The 15104-nt window shown below is 36.2% G+C and overlaps 1 protein-coding gene across 1 annotated transcript in view; it reads right to left on the bottom strand.

Moving 5' to 3' along the window:
* The window catches only part of TEX11 (testis expressed 11), a 381172-nt gene that overhangs the window by 163269 nt on the left and 202799 nt on the right, over window positions 1-15104 (bottom strand). The window contains exons 13-15 of the mRNA XM_003484125.4: window positions 14056-14207; window positions 11828-11913; window positions 9024-9161 (exon numbers count right to left, since the gene is read on the bottom strand). Of these exons, the coding sequence (XP_003484173.3) occupies window positions 9024-9161; window positions 11828-11913; window positions 14056-14207 (376 nt within the window). The remainder of the gene's footprint in view (window positions 1-9023; window positions 9162-11827; window positions 11914-14055; window positions 14208-15104) is intronic.

The following is a 15104-nucleotide window of genomic DNA, read 5'->3' on the forward strand; positions in this document are numbered from 1 at the left end:
GCACTACTGGTGGGAATATAAATTGGTACAACCACTATGGAAAACAGTATGGAGGTACTTCAGGAAACTAAATATAGAACTACCATATGACCCAGCAATCCCACTCTTGGGCATATATCCGGACAAAACTTTCCTTGAAAAAGACACATGCACTCGTATGTTCATTGCAGCACTATTCACAATAGCCAAGACATGGAAACCACCCAAATGTCCATCGACATATGACTTGATTAGGAAGATGTGGTATATTACACAATGGAATACTATTTGGCCATAAAAAGAACAAAATAATGCCATTTGCAGCAACATGGATGGAACTGGAGACTCTCACACTAAGTGAAGTAAGTCAGAAAGAGAAAGACAAATACCAAGTGATATCACTTATATCTGGAATCTAATATACGGCACAAAAGAACCTTCCCAGGGAGTTCCCATCATGGTGCACTGGTTAACGAATCCGACTAGGAACCATGAGGTTGCGGGTTCGGTCCCTGCCCTTGCTCAGTGGGTTAACGATCCGGCGTTGCCGTGACCTGTGGTGTAGGTTGCAGACGCGGCTCGGATCCCGTGTTGCTGTGGCTCTGGCGCAGGCCAGTGGCTACAGCTCCAATTCGACCCCTAGCCTGGGAACCTCCATATGCCGCAGGAGCGGCCCAAAGAAATAGCAAAAAGACAAAAAAAAAAAAAACCCAAAAAACAAAAAAACAAACCTTTCCACAGAAAAGAAAATCATGGACATGGAGAATAGACTTGTGGGTTGCCAAGGGGGAGGGGGAGGGAGTGGGATGGACCAGGAATTTGGGGTTAATAGATGTAAACTATTGCCTTTGGAATGCATAAGCAATGAGATCCTGCTGTATAGCACTGGGAACTATATCTAGTCACTTATGATAGAGCATGATAATGTGAGAAAAAAGAATGTATATTTGTATGTGTAACTGGGTCACCTTGCTGTACATTAGAAAATTGACAGAACACTGTAAAACAGCTATAATGGAAAAAAAATCATTAAAAAAAAAAAGCAAAGAAAAGCATAGATCATGTTTAGGAAGCAGCAGGTGTTCCAGTTGAAGACAAACATAGTAAACATGTAAAGGAAATAAAATAGTATTATTTTATTTAAAGATTATGGAGGACCCTAAGTCTAAGGAATTTGGTCTTTATTTACAGGGAACTACTGAAGATTACTCAGCAAGATACAATCATTATAAAATTATTCCAACAGTCTTAGAGGTAAGAAGGGCTTGGACTAGGGTAGTGGGGTAAAGATGGAAGAGGAGGAGTTCCTGTCATGGCTCAGTGGTTAATGAACCTGACTAGTATCCATGAAGATGCAGGTTTGATCCCTGGCCTTGCTCAGTGGGCTAAGGATCTGGTGTTACTGTGAGCTGTGGTGTAGGTCACAGATGCAGCTTGGATCCCTCGTTGCTGTGCTGTGGCATAGGCTGGCAGCTACAGCTCCAATTCTACCCCTAGCCTGGGAGTCTCCATATGCCACGAGTGTAGCCCTAAAAAGACAAAAAGACAAAAAGACAAAAAAAAAAAAAAAAAAAAAAAGAGGAAGAGGAGACAGCTGGCAAAAAATATTGCAGAGGCAGAATGGACCAGATGTAGCACATAACTGGATATAGGAGGAGAATAAAGAATCTATGAATCTAAGATTTCAGTCTTAGATAGCTGTGCATACCCAAAGACAGTAGATAAGTGTATGTGGGCTATGAGAGAGGTCAGGGCTAGAAATGTAGATTGGATATTGGAGAACTGAAGCTAAGAAAACAATTGATGGATTACTGAGGCGATAGTGTACAGTAGAAATAAAAGAAGGGATCAGAGAATAAATTCAATAAATGTTTATTGAAAACTTACCATATACCAGGCATGGTCATGGGTGCTAAGGATAAACAGAGAATGAGATAAACATAATACCTGTCCTTATCCAATATTTATTCGGTTAAAAGAAACTAGCAGTAAAATAAATAGAAAAGATACAGTCAGAGCAATAGGATTAAGAGAATATGTCATACACAGAAAACAAATTTATGGTTACCAAAGAGGAAAGGAGTTGGGAGAGGGATAAATTAGGAGTTTGGGATTAACAGATACAAACTACTATATATAAAATAGATAAACAACAAGGTCCTACTATATAGCACAGGGAACTATATCCAGTATCTTGTAATAAACCATAACAAAAAATATGAAAAATAATATATACATATTAAAGTCACTTTACTATACACCAGAAACTAGCACTTTATTGTAAATCAATTACACTTCAATTTTATTTACTTTTTAAAATTTTTATTAAAGTATAGTTGATTTACAATGTTCCTTCAATTTCTGCTGTACAGCAAAGTGACCCAGAAACCCATTTTTTTCATTTTCCATCAGGTTCTTAACCAAGAGACTGGATACAGTTCCCTGTGCTGTACAGCAGAACCCCATCACCCATCCGTTCTAAATGTAAGTCTGCATCTACCAACCACAAACTCCCCGTCAGTCACCCCGTCCCCCTTCCCCCCTGGCAAACATAAGTCTGCCCTCCATGACCATGATCTGTTTCTGTTCTGTAGATAGATGATTTGTGCCATAGTTTAGATTCAACATATAAGTGATACCATATGGTGTTTGTCTTTCTCTTTCTGACTTACTTCACTTAGCATGAGTCTCTAGTTGCATCCATGTTGCTGCAAATGGCATTATTTTGTCCTTTTATGGGTGAGTAGTATTCCATTGTATATATGTATCACACCTTCTTTTATTTTTATTTTTTTTATATAATGATTTTTATTTTTCCATTATAGCTGGTTTACAGTGTTCTGTCAGTTTTCTACTGTACAGCAAGGTGACCCAGTCCCACATACATGTTATTTTTATTTATTTATTTATTTATTTAATTTTTATTTTCCCACTGTACAGCAAGGGGATCAAGTTATCCTTACATGTATACATTACAATTACATTTCTTCCCCCACCCTTTCTTCTGTTGCAACATGAGTATCTAGACATAGTTCTCAATGCTATTCAGCGGGATCTCCTTGTAAATCTATTCTAGGTTGTGTCTGATAAGCCCAAGCTCCCAATCCCTCCCACTCCCTCCCCCTCCCATCAGGCAGCCACAAGTCTTTTCTCCAAGTCCATGATTTTCTTTTCTGAGGAGATGTTCATTTGTGCTAGATATTAGATTCCATTTATAAGTGATATCATATGGTATTTGTCTTTGCCTTTCTGGCTCATTTCACTCAGTATGAGAGTCTCTAGTTCCATCCATGTTGCTGCAAATGGCATGATGTCATTCTTTTTTATGGCTGAGTAGTATTCCATTGTGTATATATACCACCTCTTCCGAATCCAATCATCTGTCGATGGACATTTGGCTTGTTTCCATGTCCTGGCTATTGTGAATAGTGCTGCAATGAACATGCGGGTGCATGTGTCTCTTTTAAGTAGAGTTTTGTCCGGATAGATGCCCAAGAGTGGGATTGCGGGGTCATATGGAAGTTCTATGTATAGCTTTCTAAGGTATCTCCAAACTGTTCTCCATAGTGGCTGTACCAGTTTACATTCCCACCAACAGTGCAGGAGGGTTCCCTTTTCTCCACATCCTCTCCAGCACTTGTTATTTGTGGATTTATTAATGATGGCCATTCTGACTGGTGTGAGGTGGTATCTCATGGTAGTTTTGATTTGCATTTCTCTTATAATCAATGATGTTGAGCATTTTTTCATGTGTTTGCTGGCCATCTGTATATGTTCTTTGGAGAAATGTCTATTCAGGTCTTTTGCCCATTTTTCCATTGATTGATTGGCTTTTTTGCTGTTGGGTTGTATAAGTTGCTTATATAGTCTAGAGATTAAGCCCTTGTCTGTTGCATCATTTGAAACTATTTTCTCCCATTCTGTAAGTTGTCTTTGTGTTTTCTTTTTGGTTTCCTTTGCTGTGCAAAAGCTTTTCAGTTTGATTAGGTCCCTTGGGTTTATTTTTGCTCTTATTTCTATTGCTTTGGGAGACTGACCTGAGAAAATATTCATGATGTTGATGTCAGAGAGTGTTTTGCCTATGTGCTCTTCCAGGGGTTTGATGGTGTCTTGTCTTATATTTAAGTCTTTCAGCCATTTTGAGTTTATTTTTGTGCATGGTGTGAGGGTGTGTTCTAGTCTCATTGCTTTGCATGCAGCTGTCCAGGTTTCCCAGCAATGCTTGCTGAATAGACTTTCTTTTTCTCATTTTATGTTCTTGCCTCCCTTGTCAAAGATTAATTGACCATAGGTGACACCTTCTTAATCCATTCATCTGTTGGTGGACATTTAGGTTGTTTCCATGTCTTGGCTACTGCGAATAGTGTTGTGATGAACATATGGGTGCATGTGTCTTTTTCAGTGAACACACTTGAATTTTAAAAAACGAGGATATGTCATAGATGCCAAAGAGAAAGCTTCCAAAAGGAAAAGGTAGTTGACAGTATTATATTCTTTTGTGCTAGAGAGACCAGAGGACAATAAGGGCTGAGGAAGAAAATTATTAGACTTGATCATTAAAGGGTTACCAGTGATATTCAAAAGAGCAGCTTATAGAAACATAGATGCAAAAATCATTAAGAGAGGAGTAGGTGATGAGGCCAAAAACCTTAGTCATTCTTGTCTCTTTTTTCTCTCTTATCCTATATCCATACTTCCTCCATCCTGGTCCTTGCAACCATCATCTCTTGCCTAGATTATTTTAATGGCCTCCCAACTTCCACCCTTGCATCCAGCCCAATTTATTCAACACAGTGGCCAAGCAAATATATTAAAATGCAAGTCAGATCTTGTCACTCCTCTGACCCAACCCCTCCCACTTGCTCCCCATCTCACCTAGAGTTAATGACATAAATGTTTACAATGAACAATAATGTCTTTCTTACATGATCTGTTTCCCCACTACTTCCCTGATCACACCTCCTACTTTCTCTAATATTCCCTCTGCTCCAGCCACTAATCTCTTACTGTTCCTCAGATACCACACACCCCACAGCCTAATGCTCTTTTTAAAGATATCAACATAGCTATATCCCTTATTTCTTAGATCTCTACTCAAAAACCACCTTCTCAATGAGGGCTTCTCTTCCCACATTATCTAAAGTTCTAACTCTTCATTCCTCTTCTAAAACATTTCGTAACACCCTTTCCTACTATTTTCTCCTTAGCACTTATCACTAATATAACAGATGTCAGCAAATTATGGCCTTTGGGCTACATCCAGCCTACCATCTATCAAGCTATGTTTTACTTTTTTGAAATGTTGAAAAAAATTTTTTTAAAAAAGGAAGTAATACTTTATGACATGAGAAAATTATATGAAATTCAAATTTCAGTGTTCCCAAATATAAAGTTTTGTTGGAACAAAGCCACGCCAATTTGTTTACATATGGTCTATGGATGTTTTCATGGTACAACAGCAGAGATGAGTGGTGCAAGAGAGACTATGGCCTAGAAAACCTAAAATATTTACTACCTGATTCTGTTCAGAAAACTTGTTGACCTCTGTAATGTACCATAATGTTTATCTTTTTATTCCCTGTCTCTTCTAGTAGAATATAAACTCTGTGGGGGTAGGGAGGTTTGTCTATTTTGTTCACTACTGTATCCTCAATGCCAAGGACAGTACTTAACATGTAGAGGTCAATAAATATTTTTAATAAATAAACACTAAAGAATATAGGTATAATTTTCAGTTATAAAGTTTGGTGATGAAAGGAAAGACAAACTGTAATTTGGGGAGGATGACAAGGTTGAAGATTTTTTTATAAAGACCTAAAAATAATTGTAGCGACAGAGAAAAGAAACAGCAGAGAGTGAAATATTGAAGAGCTAGGGTTAAGATTTGTAGAGACGGGTCCCTTGGGGAAATTACTTCTTTCTCAGGCAAAAAAGAGAAGAAAGAATGGGTAAAGAGGAGAGAAGCTGATGAAATTCATGTCAGTGGCTACAAACCCAGAAAATTATAAGATAAGGCTTTCTGCTAAAAGGAAGGATAAGGCATAGAAGCTTAAGGATAAAAAAAATGTTTTGGAATCACAAAGGATTAGTGAAGAGTATGAAAAAATCAACAAGAGTCAGTTTTACTGTGTCTATCTGAAAACCATGAAATTTTAACAGATTCAATAAACATAGTTTCATAAATTTTCTGAATAATGTTCAATTAGTTCCAGGAAAGGAGTGAAAAAAAATAATGAAAATTAACAAGGCTAGGTGGCAATAGCAAAAGAGTAAAATATGAAGAGTTGTATAATTTTTTTCATCTTTCTTATTGCATAGCAGGCTGTTTCTTACTTATGAAGGGTATCAAATCAATATCTGCTAAGTTTAAGACAGAAGGATGAAATGGAGAAATATACTAACAGTAATCAGGCAACCTGGCTTTAAATGATATAAGCATACTAAGTATACATATTAGGACCTACCGAGTTTTCTGCTCTCCTCTTCTTCCCCTCCTCACTACTAGTATCATTTGAACTCCCAATTATAGGCTCAGTGCTACACTAGGCTGTAGGACCAAACCTGACTTTAGTTTGAGGAAATTTAAGAAGCATTCCAGTCTGGCTCCCTATGCCTGAGCCTCACTCTTAAAAACAGCCTCATGTCCCAGTCACTTTATTATTTTATTTTATTTTATTTTATTTTATTTTAATTTTGTCTTTTCTAGGGCCACTTCCCACAGCATATGGAGGTTCCCAGGCTAGGGGTCTAATCTGAGCTTTAGCCGCCAACCTACACCAGAGCCACAGCAATGTAGGATCTGAGCCATGTCTGCGACCTACACCACAGCTCACGGCAACACTGGATCCTTAACCCACTGAGCAAAGCCAGGGATCGAACCCTCAACCTCATGGTTTCTAGTCGGATTTGTTAACCACTGCGCCACGACAGGAACTCCTGTCCCAGTCACTTTAGGTATGGAGCTCTACCTTGCCCTTTTGAGTCTATCTACACATATTCCCATGATGATGCTAAGATTTCAGTCTTGCATCTAAGTCCAAATTTCCTGACTGAAGACCTGTTCCCTGCTGATATGCTTATGTGATGTCAACTACTTGTGTGTCTAACTTATGGAATATTTCCAACACTTAGACTTCCACCTATTGCTATAATCTTCTGGCCTGCCCATCAGGATACCTAAGGCCAGATGCTTGGCTGAGTTGAAGGTAACTTGTTCATCTTTGTAACATCAGAGACTATCACAGTATTTTGTACTATGTTCTTTCTATCTTGATTAGCTGATTAGATATCCTTCCTTGGCCTGTGGATGCGTCCATTCCCCCTAACTGGCATGTCTAGCTCCAGGTCCAGGTCCTTCTCAATCTGCCGAGTCAACATACATCATGGAAGTTACAAAAGCTTTGTGATTACCTTCTTTATAGGTCTTTAAGTAAGCAGTAGGCAACTATCTTTCTGAAAGAGTTAATAGTATCCTGTGCAGAAATATAATGAATTTGGTAACAAAATCTATGTGATATCTTCTTTTTAGGTCTTTAAGTAAATAGTAGTCAAACATCTTTCTGAAACACTTAAGTGTTAGCCTGGTAGAAATAATGAATTAAATAACTTTTCAACTACTCTTTCAGGACTGTGAATTTATAACATACAAGCTAAATGGTAAATATTCTTTTGGAACAAAATCTGAAGTTTATTCAGATAAACAACTCCTCAAAGTAAATAAATCTTCAAAGAAAATGTCTAGAATTACACTCTTACTCATATATTTCCCCCTGAATTTGTCATTAAAACATGAAAAACAACAGAAACCTTCATATTTTATCCAAGTCCATACTTGTTCTTCTTGTTTTTTGTCCTCCTATGAGACAATACACCCTCCCCATTATGTGCATACCATAAGATAAGGAAGAAATGTCCCAACTGCTTTGAGAAGTATGAATGGATCTATCCTCAAACAAGTTTTATCACTTTTACCTTCCAGAATTTTGTCCTGATAAGAAGTCAATTTCTGGAGTTCCCATTGTGGCTCAGTGGCTTATGAACCCAACTAGTATCTGTTAAGATGTGAATTCGATACCTGACCTTGCTCAGTGGGTTAAGGATCCGGTGTTGCCATGAGCTGTGGTACAGGTCGCAGACACGACTCAGATACCAAGTTGCTGTGGTGTAGACAGACAGCTGCAGCTCCAATTTGACCCTTAACCCCGGGAACTTCCATATGCCACAAGTGTGAAGAAAGAGAGAGAGAGAGCAAAGAAACAAAGAGAGGGAGAGAGAGAGAGAAGAGAGCGAGAACAAATGAAAATTAAAAAAGAAAAAAGAAATCAATTGTTGAACATTTTTTAGAATGGTTGGAAAGCCAAGAGATAATTCAGAAAGTAAAAGAATGATCATTTCATCCAAGTATTTGCTTTCACTGAATGCTTGACCAAAAAATGTGTACATTAAAATTTATTCTGCTTCAAAGAACAATTCTGCAGATGGTTAGCAGCAGATAACTTTGTTCATGAATTCCAACGATATATTACCTTTCAAAACAGGGTGCTAAAAATAAAGAGTAAGTAATGGAATTAATAGTCATCCAAATTCTCTCCCCATTTGGGAGGTTCCACTCTTTAACATTTACAGTATGCAAGTCAGAAAAATATCAATTTGACTTTGTCCTGTATAAAGCCTAATATAACAGTCAAGATGTCACACCACTGCAACCATCTCTCTGCAATTGCCCATAACAGTATTTTCTTTCTCTGAAAAACAGATAAATCAAAGGACCTTATCAGGAGTTCCTGTCATGGCTCAGTGGTTAACAAACCCGACTAGTACCCATGAGGACACAGGTTCATTCCCTGGTCCTGCCCAGTTGGTTAAGGACCCTGCATTGCCATGAGCTGTGGTGTAGGTTGCAGATGCGGCTTGGATCCTGCGTTGCTGTGGCTGTGGTATAGGCCAGTAGCTACAGCTCTGATTCAAACCCCTAGCTGGGAACCTCCATATGTTGCGGGTGCAGCCCTAAAAAGAAAAGAGACGAAAAAAAAAAAAAAAAAGACCTTATCAAATTGTTCCAAATGCAGGTAACAAGAAGCCATGTTCCTCTGCAGCTTGGCCAAGTCCAGATCCGTTTGATCAGATGCATAAAGTCTCAGAGAATAATAGTACCAGTGTAGAGCATCAGCATAGTTTTGTACCTAAAGTTTAAAAAGAGATAACTAAATCACAGAGATATCTCTATATTCAACCTAATCCTAATTTTTCCAAGTCACTTCTAGAAACAAACCAAAAAAAAAAAAAAAATGGCATTGTTTACATTTTTAGGCAGCCAAAAAACATCCTATCTAGTTAAATGCTAAGTACACTTTGTTAACAGTCTTGAGCAATATGTTATAAAGTAGAAAGCAATCTCACTTCTTCCCTCACATTAGACGTTTCACAGAAATCATCAATAAAAATAAAAGGCTATCTATGAAATCAGAGAAAATATTTGCAAAGTACATATTCAATAGCGGTTAATATCCAAAATATACAAGGAATTTCTACAATTCAACAGCAAAAAATAAAAATAAAAACAAAAAGCAAAAACAGGACAACCTAAAAACAAAACACGAAACCTGATTTAAAATAGGCAAATGTAAATCATATACATATGTATTGTGAAATGACCACCACAATCAATTAACATCCATCCTTTTGCAATGTCTAATCTGATGTTAATACTATCCCATATATTTTTCAGCCTAAACATAATTTTCAACTCTGGAAGTTTGATTTTGGTCTTTTATATATTTTCACGCCTCTATTTAACTTTCTGAATGTAGAGAATACAATTATAAGAGCTATTTTAATGTCTTCTGTTAATGTTAATTTCCCGTTAGTTTTGATTTTTGCTTCTTCTCTTCATTATAGGTTGTGTTTTCCTGCTTCTTTGTATGCTTGGTGATTTACTACTGGATGTTAGACGTTGTGAACTTTACTTTGTTGGGTGCTAGATAGTTCTGCATTCTAATACATTCTAATAAATATTCTTGGTCTCTATTCTGGCAAGCAATTGAATTCCTCGGGATCAATTTGATCCTTTCTGGTCATATTTTTACGATTTTTTTCGGTAGGTCTGGAACAATGCTCAGTTTAGGACTAATTATTCCCTACTACTAAAACAAGACCCCTCTGAGTCCTCTACCCAATGCCCCAAGAATTAGAAGTTTTCCAGTCTGGTTGGTATGAACAGGCTCTATTCCCAGACCTGTGTGAGTACCGGGCACTATTCTCTCTAACATTTTAGATGGTAACTCCCCTAGCTTTAGGTATTTTCATCCCATATTGTCCTGATCAGTAAGTACTCGGCAAAACACTGGAGAAGGACTCTGATTACTGGAGTTCTCTTTCTGTGCTGTGTTCTCCTTTCTGATACTCTGTCCTATGGACTCTAGCTACCTTGGTCTTCCCAGACTGTCAGCTCTATTGCTTCAAATTAGGAAGCTTGCTAGGATCCACTTCAGTTTCTGTTCCTATGCTAACAGAGTGGAAGCTCAAGGCAGGAAGCTGAATAATTGCAGTGCTCACCTTGTTCATTTCCTTTTTCCCAGAGATCACTCTCCATTGCCTAATATTCAGTGTCTTAAAAACAATTTTTTCATGACTTTTGTCTTGTTTTGGGGGGAAGGGGGAGGGAGTAGGGTATTATCCAAGCAAGGACAAACCTGGTTATCTGTTACATCTTGGTTGGAAGTGGAAGTCCACTAAAATAACACCTCCTTTTTTCATACACAGACACACAAGTGCATATGGATTAGAAGGCAATATACTAAATTTTTAAGAGTGATTATTTTAAGAATGATTATTATTTATTTATTCATTCATTCATCTGTCTTTTGTCCTTTTAGGGCTGCACCCACAGCATTTGGAAGTCCCCAAGCTAGGGGTCTAATCAGAGCTGTAGCTACTGGCCTATGCCAGAGACACAGCAACGCCAGATCTGAGCCGCGTCTGCAACCTACACCACAGCTCATGGCCACGCTGGACCCTTAACCCACTGAGCGAGGCCAGGGATTGAACCAGTAACCTCATGGTTCCTAGTCGGATTCGTTTCCTCTGTTCCACAACAGGAACTCCAAGAATGACTATTCTTTACTTAAAAAAAAAAACAACTTATTTGTGGTTTCAAATTTTTCTACCGTAAACCTGGATTATTTTGAAAAAAGAAAAAATACTGTTTCTGCATTTTTATTGTACTACAACTTTCTAAAAAAGCTTTTTTAAAGAGCAATTTTAGGTTCACAGTAAAATTGAGATGAATGTGCAGATATTTTCTATATGCCTCCTAACCCCATACATGTGTAGCCTCCCCTATCATCAACATGTTCTACCAGAGTGGTATTAGGTATATTTGTTACAGCTGAAGAACTTACATTACGGTTCACTCTGGTGCAGTACATTCTAGAGATTTAGACAAATGTATAATGACATGCATCCATCATTATAGTACCATTCAAAGTATTTTCACTATCCTAAAAATCCTTTGTGTTCTACATCACAATTTTAAAGGAAATAAAACCCCTCTTTGTTCCTCATGTTCAAATAAATCACTTTCCTATATCTTAATATCATTGAAAGTCATTTTCCTGTAAGTTCCCAATGGGGATGAATCACACCTTCATATTTTTACCTTCATATTTTTAAATAAATTCTTATCTACTGCCCATTAATACTCTATATAAAGATGTACTAAATAAACAGTACCTAAGCAGAAAGAGATTATTAAAGTATTTAATGCTCCATGACTTTTATAGTGAAAATACTGTTCTATTTGTTGGGGTGAAAAAAGAATGTAAAGAATAAAAATAGATTATTCCCAAACCTCAAAACTTCTGGCAGCTTTTTTCCACAGAATGTTGTGTAAACAACCTACTAATTCTGTTGTCAGTTGTCTTCCTGTTTGGTGACCTGAAAAAAAAAAAACAAGCTCTAAAAACAAGACTCAAGATCCATCATGTTAAATAAAGAGCACTAACTATATTCAGAACCCATAATCTTTAAGTAATGGCTACAAACACAATCACATTCAGACAGGTTTTCATCATCAATTTTAGATTTACTAGCAAAATTGATTATATAATACAATCAGAGTTTGCTAGACTCACTGTAATTCGACCATCAATCTTTAATAGTTTTCCAGCCTAGTCTCTTTTTAACGTATTTTCCATGTTCCAAATTTGATCATCATCTGGTGGTTTAATGTTATTGTGAATGAACAGACAGCAATGCTGGAAATCATTAATAAGAAGTGTTTATACTGTTTGTACTAACTAGATCAGATCAAGTTCACAAGAAAGGCCAATTATACCTTAAAGCCTTTGTAAAATACTTTAAGACCAAGTTTCACATAAACTCTATTATTTTAAACTGTAACTCATGTCTGATTGTTTCTGGTCTAGACATTTACAGGGTTCAAATACATTAGCACACACTAAGGTAAAGCTTAAGCTATAATTGAATTCTGTACCCTCTTTACTTCTACTCTTTTGGTTCTATCAATTTCCACAAAAGTCTTGATTAGAACACAGAGAGTCTCTGACCCCTCAGCTCAGTCAGCAGACACTGTTCCAGGACTTAGTTAAAAATTCTCACATAAGGGTAAAAAGCTATGTAAAGTATCTACTTATAATATTACAATACTTTGAAAGTATAAGTGTATAGATATCATAACCTTAGTTAATTGTAATCTTAGAAAATGATTCCAGATTACCAAGTTTTCCAGTTAACTGGCAGTTTACTTTCATTAAACATAAAACATTATTTATTTTTAAAAGTCTAAATCATTTAAATTTTTTAATTTTTCTAAAAATTATGTTTAATGAATTATGTTTTCTATGCATACTTTCTAGTTTTCTGAAGCACAATTTAACTTTTGCTTAACTATTCAAGGTCAACACTAACAACTATTATATTTTATTGTACTATCAATATATCATTGAGATGCCTTTGGTAATTATTATATAGCCCAGATTATTATATTTTTAAAAATATTTGAAACCATTTAAGACAATTCATACGGTTTTTTCTAGCCTCCCTTGTGATCAGGTTATCTGTATATTTCTTTGTAGACTCTTTCTCCCTTTATAATATGCTACCATTAAAATTCTGAGGGCTGGAAAACCAGACAACCAAGCATATCAACATTATTGGAGTCTTAGTGAGGATATGGAGGAAGAGTGTCATTAGTAAAATACAGTTCATAGAATCTAGAGTTCAAAAGACTCTTAGAAATTATCTAGCCAAAAGATTTCCTTTTTAAAAATCAATGACTTTGTGATTATAAAAAACATGATACATACTTATAAAAATTAAAGCAATCTGTCAAAAAACAAAGAAAGCTAAAAATCACCTAAACTGGCACCACTCCAAATAAGTTTCAGTGTTAACATTAGTGACTATCATTTCAGTTATATCTCTATATCTATAGAGCTGGAAGGACATATTAGGGTGAGAATTTTCTAAGAAAGGGATCGTACTATCTGTGTTCTTCAGGGTATAGGGCTCTATAGAGAGATGGGGGATTAGTGGAGTGTTGAGATTCGGCTCTACATTTCTGCTTTAACGAGAACAACTCGACTATTTTATTGGGGGAAGGGTTCACATAAGATTGTATCACAAAAGGATTCTGCTGCTAAAAAAAGTTAAAAACGAGGAATGTAGTTCAAAACCTTCATTTTATAGTTGGAAAAAAACAAGATCCAGAGATATTATTGACTTGCCTGAAGGTACACAGCTAATTTGAGATCAAAATGAAACAGGAAAGGAGGCTTCTAACTTCTCAATTTTCCATTACATATTAGTTTAAAGCTCAGAGGTTTGTCAGTTTTCGTTGTTTTGTTATTTTTGTTTAGTTTTCATTCTAGCTTGCCAAATATGTGGAATCTGGATAGGTGAGTTGTTACAGTCAAAGGGCATTAGGAAGAAAAAAAAGGAAGTGAGAAAAAAGAAAAAAATCTTTTGACCAGAGGATTTTGCTACTGTTCTGACATCTATCTTAGAATTAAACACATATTAACACCTTTCTAAAATACCTACAAAAATCCAACTGACCTATAATGATTTCTTCAATCTTCCCCTTGGCAAGCAATTCTTCTTTCCTTTGTAAAAGCATGTCAATGTGAAGCAGCCAAGCTTTACCGATATTTTCCGATGACTTAAAATGTTCACAGATAATCTTCAGGAAATTAAACCCAACAGATTCTCTGTTCAATGAGACACAATTTAAGTGGTGTGAAGACAATAACTATTTTTTTGATTAATGAGGTTAAGTTTGAGTATGAGCAAAACAGGCAAGATAAAACTATATTTGAGCTTAGGTAATACCATTAAATGTCTAAATAAGCCTATTTGTCAACAATAAGTAATTTAATTCAATTTAAGTTTAATTTATTAAGCCATAAAAATGTTTTTATGAACGTATACAGTCATATAATCATCTCTCTACCAATATCTAATTTATTCTTTTCCTCCAAAGATGATGCCAACTTACAAAAATTGGAAATGAGATCCACGAAGTAAAGATATGTCAATATATCTCAATAAAACTGAAAGAATAAAAAGAAATTTACCAATTCCCTTTGCCAACAACTTCTTTAAAATTTTATTTATACTTTATTTATGCTTTGTTATACAAATAGTAGGCAAATATATTACATTTATTTTTAAAAATTTTATTTAGTTTTTTAGTCTTAATTGTAATCAATTGTTATTTCCCCAATACATTTTTTTCCTACTGCACAGCATGGTGACCCAGTTACACATACATGTATACATTCTTTTTTCTCACATTATTGTGCTCCATCATAAGTGACTAGACATAGTTCCCAGTGCTACACAGCAGGATCTCAATGCTAATCCATTCCAAAGGCAATAGTCTGCATCTATTAACCCCAAATTCCCAATCCATCCCACTCCCTCCCCCTCAGCCTCGGCAACCACAAATCTATTCTCCAAGTCCATGATTTTCTTTTCTGTGGAAAGGTTCCCATGCAGCTTGCAGCATAACTACTCAGCGTTATTACATTTATTTTAAATGCGAACAGTTCATAGATTGGTAGACTTAATATTGCTAAGGTGGCAATATTCCCAAAGTGATCTAC

Source organism: Sus scrofa, chromosome X (genome assembly GCF_000003025.6).
Source record: "Sus scrofa isolate TJ Tabasco breed Duroc chromosome X, Sscrofa11.1, whole genome shotgun sequence".
NCBI classification, from domain to species: domain Eukaryota; kingdom Metazoa; phylum Chordata; class Mammalia; order Artiodactyla; family Suidae; genus Sus; species Sus scrofa.